We start from the raw sequence: 13,013 nt of genomic DNA, 5'->3' as shown, positions 1-13,013 counted from the left end.
CACAGGAGGTCTATAGTGCCAAGTGGGCTCACCCACCACTATCAATAAGAAAGGGACCATGATGCCAAATCCTCATCAAGAAGGCCTCCTTGTGCTTCCGCATGCGGTCTGAGCCACCTTGAAGCTTTGGAGGGTATAAATGAGCAAACATATTGAGCCTTCGAGCAATTGCAAAGATATTGACGTTGAGACTCCTAGGTATGGCGACACCTCAGACATAATACTGGTCTACCTCCAATGGCCAACCAAGTGCCTACTACCAAGCTCCTATGTGCCAGCTGCCACATGAAGAGAGTGATCTTCTGCGGCTGAAACCTATCCCACATTTGCTTCTAGAAATCTAAGAGTGCAACGAGAGGCTCTGGGTCGATGTGCCACTCATGTGCATGAAAACCAATCACCCTCACCCTCTGCAAGGTGCATCCGCTCAAAGCCTCTAAGGGGGTCTCTTGTCTCTCTAATCTACCATGAGGTTCAATAGAGAATGTGAGTAAGACATAGCTCTCATATGTGCCATGAACTACTAGAGGTATATCGAGCCTGGTGAACACTCCCAGCCATTGCGACGGGGGAGGAGGGTCCGGAATTAGGGCCAACCACTCTGGAGGGATGGCGAAGTTGATGTCGAGGCTAAGTTTAACCCTGCCTCGGATCCTAGTATGGCCCCTCTCCTATGCCTCTAGGGACAACTATTTAAATATCAACTGACCTAGCGAGGCCGATACTGAAAGCTCCCCATGATACATGCGACGAGCCTTGAGCATGTGACCGTAGGCAGATGGACCATGGGGTTCTAGATCAGAGGCTGTCGGAGACGATCCTCGAAGGCTACTGGAGCTAACTACCAAAGCGCTAGCCTAAGATGATCCCAAGCACACAAGAGATTGGCTACAAATCTATTCTCAAATGCTGGGCTAAAACCATGTGCCCGTATCTCTGTGAAAATCCATCTAATGCTCTGAGGCCAAGGGCCTCCTAAGATCAGGGTGCGAGTGGAGATCCTAGCCAAGAGAAAGTCCTCCAAGGCTCACCACCCGGAAGAAGACCTCGAACAATCAACTTGCCCACAAAGGCATGGCTTTGAGTGCTGGGGTCGATGATCCACAGGCCCCCTCTGCATTGCAGTTTGATCACTCTCCAAGCCACCTTGGCCGGGTAGGCCTCTCATCGTTGCCAACCCATGGAAAGTTGCGGATCAAACGCTGAACCTAACCAATACATTCCCGAGAGAGAAGATTAGCAAGAGGTAATGAACCTCATGGCAGTAAGAAGAACCTGGTTCCTCACCACAACCTGACCAGCTAAAAGAGAGCCTTGCATAACTCCAGTATTGCAGTCTCTTCCGATTGCTCATAAGAATAGGGGCTAGCTACTGCTCGAGGGACATATCAATGTCAACTTGGCATCCAAGATAACGAACTAGAGTGCCCCTCGAGACCCACTGAAAAGCCTCAACTAGACGCCAAGTTAGGATGAGCGATGAAACATCCCAAATCCACACTTCTTGTGCCAGTTGATCTACGCCTCGACAAATCTCTAGAGGTTCCCCTCGTCCCTCGCCAGGTATGTTGTCGTGTCATCGACAAACTAAGAATCAAGCAACTCCTCCTGTGCGCAGATGGGAAGACGTAGTCCCTAGAGTCCGGTCTCGTGGGAGAAGAGAAAACTACTCATGTCCAAATAGGAAGAAATATGGTGCTAGAGGGTAGCCCTACTGGATCGAGTGAGTGAAAATCTGCCTCTGGCTCCCTGAATAAGAACCTGGCGGTGTGAAGCCGAGTAGAGTCCCGAAACACCTCGGACCCACTCCTCTGGAAAGCCCATCATGCACATCGTTCCCTCCAGAAAGTCACAATCTACTCTATCATAAGCTTTCTAAAAATCTAGGAGAACAATCAAATTTGTTGGCGCATCTTGGCCAAAGTGGTCACCTCTCAGAAGGTGACGATGTTGTCCAAGATGCTCCGATCCTGAACGAAGCTTGTTTGTGCACCATGAATCAAGTCAGGGAGGAAGGGCTCCAGTCTCTGATTGAAGGCCTTGGACAAAATTTTGTAGGCGGTCCCTAGGAAGATGATGGGTCTCCACTACCAAATCTCCAATTTGCCACGATCCTCCTTGGGAATCAAGTGGATCAATCCCTCAAACAACCTCACCGACATGGCTCCTATAATCATTATCTTGTTGAAGGTAGCTCTTGAGGCTACCTTCTGTGAGATCCCAATGACGAAGACAGAGAAATGAGGGAACTGGAAGTCGATCCTCTCCCAGGCATTTTCCCCTAGGTAATGCCATCATAGGCTCCTCTCCTACTCTCGGAAGCCAGTCAAACTGCCCTGCGCTACCTCCTGTAAATATAATAGACTGCTAATCTCTCCAAGACCTACATCCAAGGCCTGCATCCAAGGCACATGCAACTACTCTAAGTGCAAATCTAGCCTCTCCCAAGTTCCCTCTATCTTGGTGCAAATCTTAGTCCTAGATGAGCTATCTGGAATGCAGGTACTCATATGTTTGTCTTGCCTCTAGGTGTCGTACAAGGAGAGAATAACCAGTGCGTAATCCCAGAAAGTAGTGCCTGCCAAAACACCAATCATGCCACCAGGACCACAAGGCCGCTCATCTACATAGAACCGATCTAATCCGGAGAGTTTACAGCTAGTACTCCTGTCAGATCTAGAGAAGACGATGTCAAGGGTCCTCTAAGAGTCAAAATCAACTTCTCCCAAGCTGAGTACTCTGTACCAGATACTGTAGCCATGCCATCTCCGAGTCTGTCCTCTGTTGACTCTAGCATGTTAAACTCCCTAACAGGTCCCTGAACTGTCCGCATGCCAGGCAGCTACCAACAATCTTGCAAACCAAGGTGGAGACCTGCGAAGATGTGACTATCGAAGTGAGGAGCTGGAGGTCCACTTCTGAAAATGATAGGCAAGGGAGGACGGCCTCTGTCAAGGATGACGAAGCAACTACCATGGAGTCTTGAGGGTTCGAAGACCAAAAGAGGCCAAAACTTGCCGAAAAGGAAACTACCCGAAAGCTAAAAACCTAGAAGATGCCCTGAAGGGGAGAAGGACGCGAGGAGCAAGGAAGGTAAGGGGAGGCTCACACGAAGGGAAAGGAGGCAAAGCAGAGGAGAGGCCTGTGAGAGGGATGAAAAAGGCGAGGGAGCAGAGCTGGGGCGGAAAACAGGAAAAAAGCCAAAGGCATGCGACTGGAGACGAGGGCCGGAAAAGGCGGGCAAGAGGCGGAATGGGGCAACGCGCAGGTGCGGAAGAAAGGAAGGAGAGGGTGACGGCGGGCGAGGAGAGGGGCGCAACAGGGCGCAGGTTTGAGAACGGCCGGCTACTCGAGGCACATCTTTTTCATATATTGTACTAGGATTATGGATTAAACCATTTATTTGATTGCACTACCCCCATGACACTTATAATAGAGATGTTTTAGGTGCTCTTGTCTTTATGAATAGTTGTGCTTCAAAACATTAGTGTCGCTAATCTGGAGATGAGAGCATATGTAATAAGCCAACAGGAAACTTGGATAAGGATTTCGCTAACTCCATTGCATCTTAAGTTTGTAGTTCAATAATATGGCCAGTATTATAAAGATTCTTGTCTGTCCCATGGGCAGGGGCCCCTGCTCACGAGGGACAAGTAGGAGAGACCTCCCCTTTTCACTGTGGGGAACCTGGGGACTCTGTAAATCCCATTGAACATGTTTTTGCAAGTTCCCTCACCGCTCCCAAAAGAGAGAGAGGGATCTCTAACTATATAGTTAGTTCACTGGTAAAATACACCATAAGAAATAGGCATTGGAATTTGGCATGTTCATACTTTTTACAGGAGGAAACAAAACGCACAAAGATACATCATACACGGTGTGGGGACATAATCATATGGCATGGAAGCACCCCACTAGAGAGTACTTTTTAATTACATCATCAGTGTGTAGCAGCAGAAACCTTACATCATAGCTGTCACACTGCCTTCCTTTAAACTGCTGAAACTAGACCAAAATTGTGAAGTACCTGAGAAGTTGAACGTGAAGAGCAAGTCCTCAGAACGGACAGCCAAAAAATATTTGCACTGAAAGTTTCAGGCAACATTAGAGCTTGCAGCTTTGGTTGTGACTTTAGAGGGGAACTTCTCTGCATGAACTGCACCTTTAGGAGTGAATGCATCTTCATCATTGCTCAATCCACTTTTGTAGTTATTAATGCTGGCTTGGTTCTTTGCAGTCAAACTCAAAAGCTCAGATCTGGCTTCCACAAAAGACAGTGGAGGTCGGGGCAGAAGGGTCCATGAAGTCTCGTCCAATTTGGCAGCTGAGGGGGCTGAGTCTTCTGGTTTTGAAGTAGAGTCCAGCTTATCACCTGCACCTCCTGAACCTTCTGAGGCAGTGATAGCAGCACCACCTGCACCTCCTAGAAATTCAGCCTTTGGTATCAGATGTGCTGCTGGCTTGTATACCTTCAGTGTTCCCGAACTAGCACGCAAGGGTGATTGATTACTGCTGGCTGGCCTTGTTGTGGTTTTAGATGTCAATGTCGAAATGTTCCCATTGCTTGCACTACTTCCAGCTGATTTGGAATGAATGGGTTGCCCAAAAGGAGAGCTTGATCGAAGCATGCTTTTATATGTTGTGCATGATAATGCACCATTCAAGCTAGCTGATGCAGAGAATGATGACCCCACATGATTTGATGTTCCTCTGCCCATGGAATCAGAGCTAGAGAGAAAAGATAGGCTTGGTCTGAGCATGTAGCGAGAAGATACACTGCCAGTGCCTAATCTACCTAGCTGGGCATCTGTCAACTGTTGATTTAACCACCTGCAATAGCATATGCATATCAACTTGACCTTAATTAATGCTGCTACACAAGGGTGCTTTTTCAAAAAAAGTATATACTACTCACTGGATCATTTGTTGGTTGGATTGTTGAAGCTCTTGAGACTCATCTAACTTAGATATTAGCTCTTCAACCTGCAGAAAGCCTTGTTTAGCTGTAGGAACTATAGTTAAGTCTCTTGTTGCCACTGAAGCATGTCCATTGCAAATGTAACTACCCTTAATTCCCACAAGAAAGCATGTCCATTGCAAATGTAACTACCCTTAATTCCCACAAGAAAGCATGCACATACTAGGATGAAGTATGACTGTCCAGAAGAGGACACCTGAGTCCAAACAACAGTGAAGTGAGGTTCTGAAGAGCATTTTTAGACCCAACCTTTTTCTTGAGGGAGTCATTATCATCCTTCACTACTGTAATTTCTTGCTTCAATGTGTTGTTTTCTTGCAATGTTCTGTCTATGGCTGTTTGGCGCTCAATAAGAAGGTTGTCTTGCTGAGATGCCATTTGTCCTTTGAGCTTCACTTTTGCCTTGCAAGTACGGAGCTCAGCCTGCATAGTCACTTGTTCAGAGTCTTCTAGGGAGATAAAGCCCACGCTATTGAGAGCTTTGAAGCATCGAAAGATATGGACACTTTACATATAGAAGACATACTTGAAGCTTTTCAATCGATTGGTGACATTTGTTAAGTTCAGCCTCAACAGCTTTACTCTTCTCTTCAGCTCGATCTGCTGCAGCTTGAGCATCTTTAAATGAAATCTCAATTGAGGCTCTGCAAGCCAATTCAAAACAGGAACCAAACCATGTAGTCACTTAGATGGAACTCTTCAACAACAATTTGTTCAATATGATAGTTTTTATGGTATTTTACCTCTGTGAAGTCTGTGTCTCGAGCTGCTTCTGTAAGCTTGTGATCAGCTCACTTTTATCATGAACCTGATGTTGATCTTTCATTAGCATAATTCTGGTGAATTCAGTACTGTCAGTGCCATCATGACACTCTTATAAAGAAACTAGCAAATAAAATGATAGAGCTTGCCTCCTGATCCAGTGCACCAAGACGAACAAGATGCTGAGTGAGTGCTTTCAAAGCTTCTTGTTTGTCAGCATCCAAGTTCTGGTTCTCCATTCGCAGTCTTTCACATTCCTGAGAACAAGCTGCAAACATCAGAGGCGATGTGCTGGTAATACTTGAAAGTGCGCAAGATCTCTGGATTCTCTACCTGAATTTTTTCCTCTAGGTCCTTCTCTGAAGTTGCTAGACGTGTAACAACTTCAGCTATCTTCACTTCCAAAGCATGTTTGCTATTCAGCAAAGTCCTTACCTGCATGTCAGAGTCCACAATATAAGATCCTGTGCGGACTAAAGGAACTCACCAGGTGAAATCTACGCAAATAGAGGTTAGCCTACAAGTTCAGCTGCTTGCATCTGAACTTTTAGGCTACCCTCTATTTGCGTAGACAGTTAATCTCATACAACCTCCACTATCTATCTAGATTTCCCCCACAGTAATGGCCACAATCACTTTGTATGTTTCTTTGAATGATGAAAATTTTGAAAAAGCTGCCCATTAAGAGAGCAAGAGAGGGTCTATGAGATAAAAGAGTGTTACAGTGAAGCCATGAAACTGTATCATGGAAAAAAGATAAACAAACTAGCCACTTCAACAAAATAGTCATATGAGAGACAAAGTTACAAAGCAGCCCTGGAATGGTTGATATATGTTGTTTCATGAAAGCTGCACATTTCAGGTGCATGTGCTCTATCTGGTAAAAGGAAGGTCGGTGTGTAGCCTCTGCATCTGTGACTTCATACAGGCTCTCTACATCCAGTGCCTGTGGCAGGGCACTCTTGTTTCTCTGAAGGATCTCTCAGATCTGGAGCTGCCATATGGAGGATCACCTTCGTCCAGTGGGAGTCGACCATCTTCCCCACTGCAGCTAGAGTACTCTCTCCAATGTGACATCTGGGAGATGGGGTGGTGGCTCTTCCTCTGCCAAGGTGCACTGCTTGGTCTGTCTGGTGTGATCATCCTAGCCCTCGCGATTGCCATTGGGTTATCTATTACCTGAGTCCGTGCCTCTCTGCATAGGTGGTCTCTATGTTTACATAGCTCCATCAGATAGAATCCCAAAAAAAGTGGATCAGTACGGTCCCTCCCTTTCAGAACTACGTAATATCAGTTATTTTTTTATTTTGCAGTGAGATCATCTGAGCCCTCATGATTGCCATTGGGGTATCTATTACCTGAGTCTGTGCCTCTCTGCATAGGTGGTCTCTATGTCTACATAGCTCCATCAGATAGAGTCCCAAAAAAAGTGGATCGGTAAGATCCCTCCCTCTCAGAACTAGGTAATATCAGTTATTTTCTAATTTTGTAGGGCAATTATGTTGTAAATTTTGGACAAGAGAATTTTTACTAAGGTAATGAGCTTGAAAATTTCTTCAGCTGAGCATTACAGGGGGTCATGTCGATAATTCTTAAATTTGAGTTGAGCAAGGTGCATTAGAAATTTATCAAAGATAGATAATAAATTATTTCTGAAATCAGGAAAAAAAAGTATTTTCTAAGGATTTGGAGGGGTGAGACTTTCCCAATGTGGGTGGTCATTCTCCTAACCATAGAGGTAAGAGGATTGCATTTTGGAAATCTCTCACTACACTGATGCCTCTTGCCGACCATTGGATTATTGGTGGGGATTTTAACATGGTTGAGATGCCAACGGATAAAAGAGGTGGACATGAGGGCTTGGTGCATCCTCTTGAAAGAGCGTCTTGGGAGAGGTTTATACTCTCCATTCATGGCAGAGATTGTTGGCATGAGGATGACATTTCGAGGAGACCATCCACTCTTCTTTATTCATGGTCTAACAGGAGAAGGGATCATGGTCTAACAGGAGAAGGAATGCAGGATGTATTTATGCACGGTTAGACAGATTTTCTGTGGATGATTGGGTGCTTGACAGAGGTGGGCATACTTTTATTGCTACAGGCACCTCTAAATCGGATCATTGCCCAATGGTTTTATGTATTAGAGATCCGAATTGCCCCATGTACGTATCCCTGATCATTTGTTTTCAGATGCAAAGCTATCACGTCATATGCTTGATATTTGGAGATCTCATGATTTCTCACAAGCCTCTCAAAGCCTGGCCTCTACTCTTTGTGATATTAGTGACTTTTATCACACATGTGCCCTATCTAAGAGGCAAGAGGCCTTGGATTTAGAAAGGGCTATTATATGTAGATTGGCTGCCTTACAGAAAGAGCACGAGAAACATCCTCATGCTCAATGGGTTGCATATTCTTTGTGTATTGTTAGGGCATAACTTCATCACTCTCTTGAGCAACGCGCGGAGTGCCATTTCCATGCCCAAGAATCCTTTTGGACACAGATGAGTGGCAGATGTAACAAACATTTCTTTGCTACTCACGGCCCATCTCATGCCAGGAGATAGTGCCAAGCAGTTGCAGGATTCACATGGCACTCTTCACTCAGATCCTCTTATGGTTAGACAGATTGCCACTGATTTCTATCGCCAGCTTCTTAGTGCTGAGCCGCACTCTGATTTGAGACATAGGGCACAAAGGAAGGTTTGGAATGCATTGCTACATTTGATCACTAAGGAGATGTGTTTTCTATGCAGGAGTTCAGTCATGCTCTTCATGCCTTACCTCATGGTAAGTGTCCAAGGGAGGATGGCCTCTCCCCTGTTTTTTTAATTACTTTTTATCTTACTCTTAAGAGTGGGGATAAGACATTGATTGGCCAGTGGAGACCTATCACCTTACTTCGGACTGCATATAAGATTCTTGCTAAGGCAATGAGCATCAGATTGCAGCCAATTTTGCAGGATGTCATTCATGATACTCAAAATGGATTCTTACACGGCAAGAGCATCTTTGATAACATTTTCTCGTTTTGGGAGGCCGTCAAATGGGCTAAAGCAAGCAACCAGCCCTTAGCCATTCTGCTCTTGGATTTTGAGAAGACCTATGATAGAGTGGATTGGGACTTCCTTGAGGGTACTCTTAGCCATATGGGCTTCTCTCAGAGATGGATCAAGGGAGTTTCATGCATGTATCGTGATGCCCACAGTAGAGTGCTTGCTTGCGGTGATAGAGGAGAGCGGTTTCAGATTTCTCGCTCAGTACGGCAGGGTTGCCCTTTAGCCCCATTATTATATATCATAGTTGCAGAGGCCATGAGCATCTTTCTCCGCTCCACCGCTGGTACTTCTGGATTGAGGTTGCCTCTTCGTAGTCAAGAGGAATTGGTTGACTCTGAGTTAGTTGATAACACAACCATGTTCTTGGAGGCTTCCCATATATGCTTATGTTCCTTCCGGGTAGCACTAGAGGAGTTCTGTTTGGCAACAGGGACACTCATTAATTGGCACAAATCTGTTGGCTTTTGCGTTAGTGATTCACCAAGAGTTGCTTGGGGTGTAGAGCTTGGTTTTACTTGGATCAGCAAAGGATGCACTACTAGATATTTGGGATGCCAGGTTGGGATTGATATTTCTCCTATAGAGCAGTTTGCTCCGATACTTATGAGTATTCAGAAGAAGCTCCTCCATTGGAGCTCCAGGAGATTAGATTTGCTTCCAGAGCTTTGGTGGCTAATCAAGTATTGCTTGCCTCAGCTTGGTTTATTGCCTCTTGTTGGTGCTTCTCTCGTGCGTGCATTGGTCAATTGCGGAGATTGATCCTCAATTTTCTTTGGTCAGGTTTGGATGGCACCTCAGACACTCGTGCCAGGGTAGCTTGGTTCACAGTTATTCAACCCAAACGAAAGGGGGGCTTGAATATTATCGATCCAGATGTTAAATGCAGGGTGTTGCTCTGCAAACTTGTGGTCAGAGGTTTCCTACCAGGCACTAAGCCTTGGAATGATTTTTTCTTGTCTCAGATTTCTGGATGTACACCCCGGGTTAGGAGAGACTGGATTGTTGAGATATCGAGCTCATCTAGTGAGGCGGTGGACACTGATGACCCCCCGGAGGGATAGGCCCCACACTTACACCACTGGCATGGTTGGTGAGATCATGTATGATATGCGGCCAGTGGGATGACAGGCTGTGTGACAGTCATTCTAGAGACTGGCATAGTTATAGCGCCAGCTCATTTAGTTGGGTTCACACTATAGAGAACTATTGGGGTGATTCTATTCTTTTCCGGCTTATAGCTGTGATTGTTGTATGTCTTTTTCATACTTAATAGAAGTCTCTTTCTGGAAAAAAAAATGTATGTGGTCATTCGGGCACCTAGGTGTGCTCGGAAGGTAACCTTAACTAGTTAGACCTAGCAAGGGTCCAACTTACCTATTCTTCAGCCATGCCTTCCTTCCCTCATATGCTCCTCACCTCATCTCTTGTCCCTCCTCAACCTATGGGAGGCCACCACACAACATGCATAGGCCTAACTTAGGGAGTCCAAAGTACAAATAGCGACTACTCCCCCTCCAATCCATCCCCAAAAACCCTTTGTTCTGGGGGTGCGCCGAGCATGTCTCATTCCCCCAGCCGTTGTAGGAGGTTCAGTGGATATCTTTTTTCCTATGGGAGCACCACCTCTTTGTAGGACGTACTCATAGAAGCGGGAAAGTCTTGCCAGGCCATAGCCACACCTTTTGGTCACCCGAGGAACCAAGGGGTGTCTGCATCTGAATCAATGAGAGCAGTTGTTATCATCAATTCTGGACGCTGGCACCATTGTGCAGGGGAGAGCTCAGTGGGTGATCATCAGGATTGGGGAGGACAGGGTGGTACTCAATATTTATGCCCCCAACAGGGTAGCAAGGCGGACAAATTTCAAGATTCAGGTGCGACATGGGCTATCCCTGATGGATTTTTGGTGCATGGGAGGGGACTTCAACGTGTTTGAGGTTCCAGAGGACAAAAAGGGTGGTGGGCTAGACACTATCTTGGGGGCCAAGTACTCCAGGTGAGATTATTCAGATTTGGAACACTCTCACTTCAGGCAAGGATAAGCTGCAGCGGATCTTGACTCGGGCTTAGAGAGATCAATTCGCTCTTACAGAGGGAAGCCCATGATAGACTCATTGTGTTGGCAGACCCCAAACGTATGGAGTCATAGATGGAGACAACCTGCACAGAGATCCATTCCATTGAGGAGAAGGGTGGAGTTTATGTATCACGCCGGTGCTTCTTTCTGGTCTCAAGCAGGAGACAGGTTTACGCGGGGTTTCTTTGAGATTACAGGTCCTCACCACTGGCAGGGTCCGCAAGCTGAGGTGTCCAGACGATACCATTGAGTTAGACCAGTTCAGCAGGGGTGTCCTCTCCACCCCCTTCCTCTTCCTCTTTGTTTCCTCTTTGTTGCAGAGGAGATGAGCAGATTTTTGTCCACTCAACGGACATGGCTTGAGGGTCTTCGTCTCCCCATCAGATCAAAAGAGGAGCTTCTAGACTCAAAGTTTGCGGATGATACAACTGCCTACCTCTAAGGAAAGGAAGGATATCTGTAGAGATTTGTGCAGGCTATCGAGGACCTCTACTTGGCCTGGGGTGCTCAGATCAACTGAGCACAAGTCGTGTGCTTTTTGGGTTTTATCCTCACCACCCCGTCTTGGTGTCCAGCCAGTGGTGAATACCTAACGGCACCCTGGTCAGATATTTGGAATGATTGATTTCTTGCCGGAGCAGCAGCTTGCCCAACCAGGTGCTCATGGCCACCATGTGGTATATCACTTCTTGTTGGGCGTTCGCTTGGGCATGCCTCGAACAAGTGCAGCAGCATCTGATCTGGAACTTTCTTTGGGCAAGGACAACCAGTTGGCCGGAACAGGCCAAGGTGGCCTGAAGGGTCATCATCTGGCCTCGTCATCATGGTGATCTTTGATCATCCAGCTATTCAAAGCAGAGCCCTTACAGGCAAGCTGGTTTTTCAAGACCTTCAGGCGAGTGGTGAGTCCTAGAAGGTCTTCCACTTCGCTCAGATATCAGCCCACAACGCGTCTCTTGGTGGACCCTAGGCCCCCAGTGAGGTGGATTTTCATGGAGGCATGTGCCCGAGACCTCAGCTCCTCCTTCAAGGACTGTTTTGTTGTTGCCAGTTTGATCAGTGTGGGAACACCTCAAGCTAGCCCTCACCCAGTTGCTCCAGCCGTCGATTTGGAAACCCCTCTTCAAGATGCCCAACGGCCACCCCTTGGGCACTTGCTCTGATATTACGTGGGGCCCCCTCAGCACAGGACCTACTCAGTCTTTGGGAGAGTGGACCAGTTCAGGAGGCTCCCCCTAGATGGGATGCGGGCTTGGGAGCAGATCATCTTCGCCATCGACTCAGCCATCCTCCTCCACCCCCCCCTCCCCCCCCTCCCCCACGCAGCGTCTCCATCTCCCTAGACAGGTGCTTTCAGCTTCAAGCTGCCTCCATTTTGGCAAGTTTCGGCAACTTCTGGTCTTTCGACCCTCCAGGAGGACTCCATGGCAGTCGCTCTATCATCCCTGACCGAGGCCGGCCTTTCTTTCTCTAACACGGACCTCCGGCCCCTCACTTTGATGTTCCTAGCTTTGGAGGCATCCACCTTGGTTTGCAAGATTTTGGGTAGCCGCCCAGCGCGTCTGGAATAGGCAAGCCTTCTTGGCATGCCTGGAAAGATCACTGATATTCATCCCTTGGGGCGTGGCTACCAGGTTGAGTTCGATTTCCTGACCGAGGCTAGCCTTTCTCTCTCAGAAGCAGACTTCCAGCTCCTCGCTTCAACAGTTGTGCAGCTTTGGAGGCATCCACCTCGGTTTGCAAGATTGTGGGTAGCCGCCCAGCACTTGGACAACTTAGGGATATGTAACTTAGAGGCAAGCCTTCTTCATGCAGTTGTGCCCCATCGCACTGCATACGGCCCAGGCCTTCTTTGCGAGGTGGCAGCATAGCTTCGACCCAACATCCGATCCTCTGGCTGGCGTCTCAGGCTTTCTCGTGACAATTTGCTTTCCAAGTCTTAGAAAGGAATACCTTCCTCTCGTCCCGGTGATAGGTGGTGTTATTGAGAGAGTGATGGAAACCCCCCCCCCCCCCTCTCCCAACTGCCGTTTGGATTCTTGCTTGGATGGCCGGAATTCCATCCCTTCGTATCTACATAGCCTCTCCAAAGTCAATTCCTCATTCCATATTGCATCCTTGCCTCCAGGGAGAGT

At 47.1% G+C, this 13,013-nt stretch overlaps 1 protein-coding gene across 2 annotated transcripts in view; it reads right to left on the bottom strand.

Annotated features, from left to right (window-relative positions):
- Positions 1-3,807: 3,807 nt before the first annotated feature.
- The window catches only part of LOC147603294 (uncharacterized), a 78,460-nt gene continuing 69,254 nt past the window's right edge, over positions 3,808-13,013 (bottom strand). For both annotated transcript variants that reach the window (XM_086796798.1, XM_086796797.1), the window contains 7 exons: positions 6,074-6,175; positions 5,890-5,997; positions 5,722-5,786; positions 5,505-5,622; positions 5,228-5,401; positions 4,916-4,983; positions 3,808-4,830 (listed from right to left, as the gene is read on the bottom strand). In XM_086796798.1, coding sequence (XP_086652924.1) covers positions 4,095-4,830; positions 4,916-4,983; positions 5,228-5,401; positions 5,505-5,622; positions 5,722-5,786; positions 5,890-5,997; positions 6,074-6,175 — 1,371 coding nt within the window. In that variant the 3' untranslated portion in view covers positions 3,808-4,094. The remainder of the gene's footprint in view (positions 4,831-4,915; positions 4,984-5,227; positions 5,402-5,504; positions 5,623-5,721; positions 5,787-5,889; positions 5,998-6,073; positions 6,176-13,013) is intronic.

The sequence above is a fragment of the Cibotium barometz genome, chromosome 64, assembly GCF_041138505.1.
Source record: "Cibotium barometz isolate CiBa-2024 chromosome 64, ASM4113850v1, whole genome shotgun sequence".
NCBI classification, from domain to species: Eukaryota; Viridiplantae; Streptophyta; class Polypodiopsida; order Cyatheales; family Cibotiaceae; genus Cibotium; species Cibotium barometz.
This window is presented reverse-complemented; position numbering and strand designations above follow the sequence as displayed.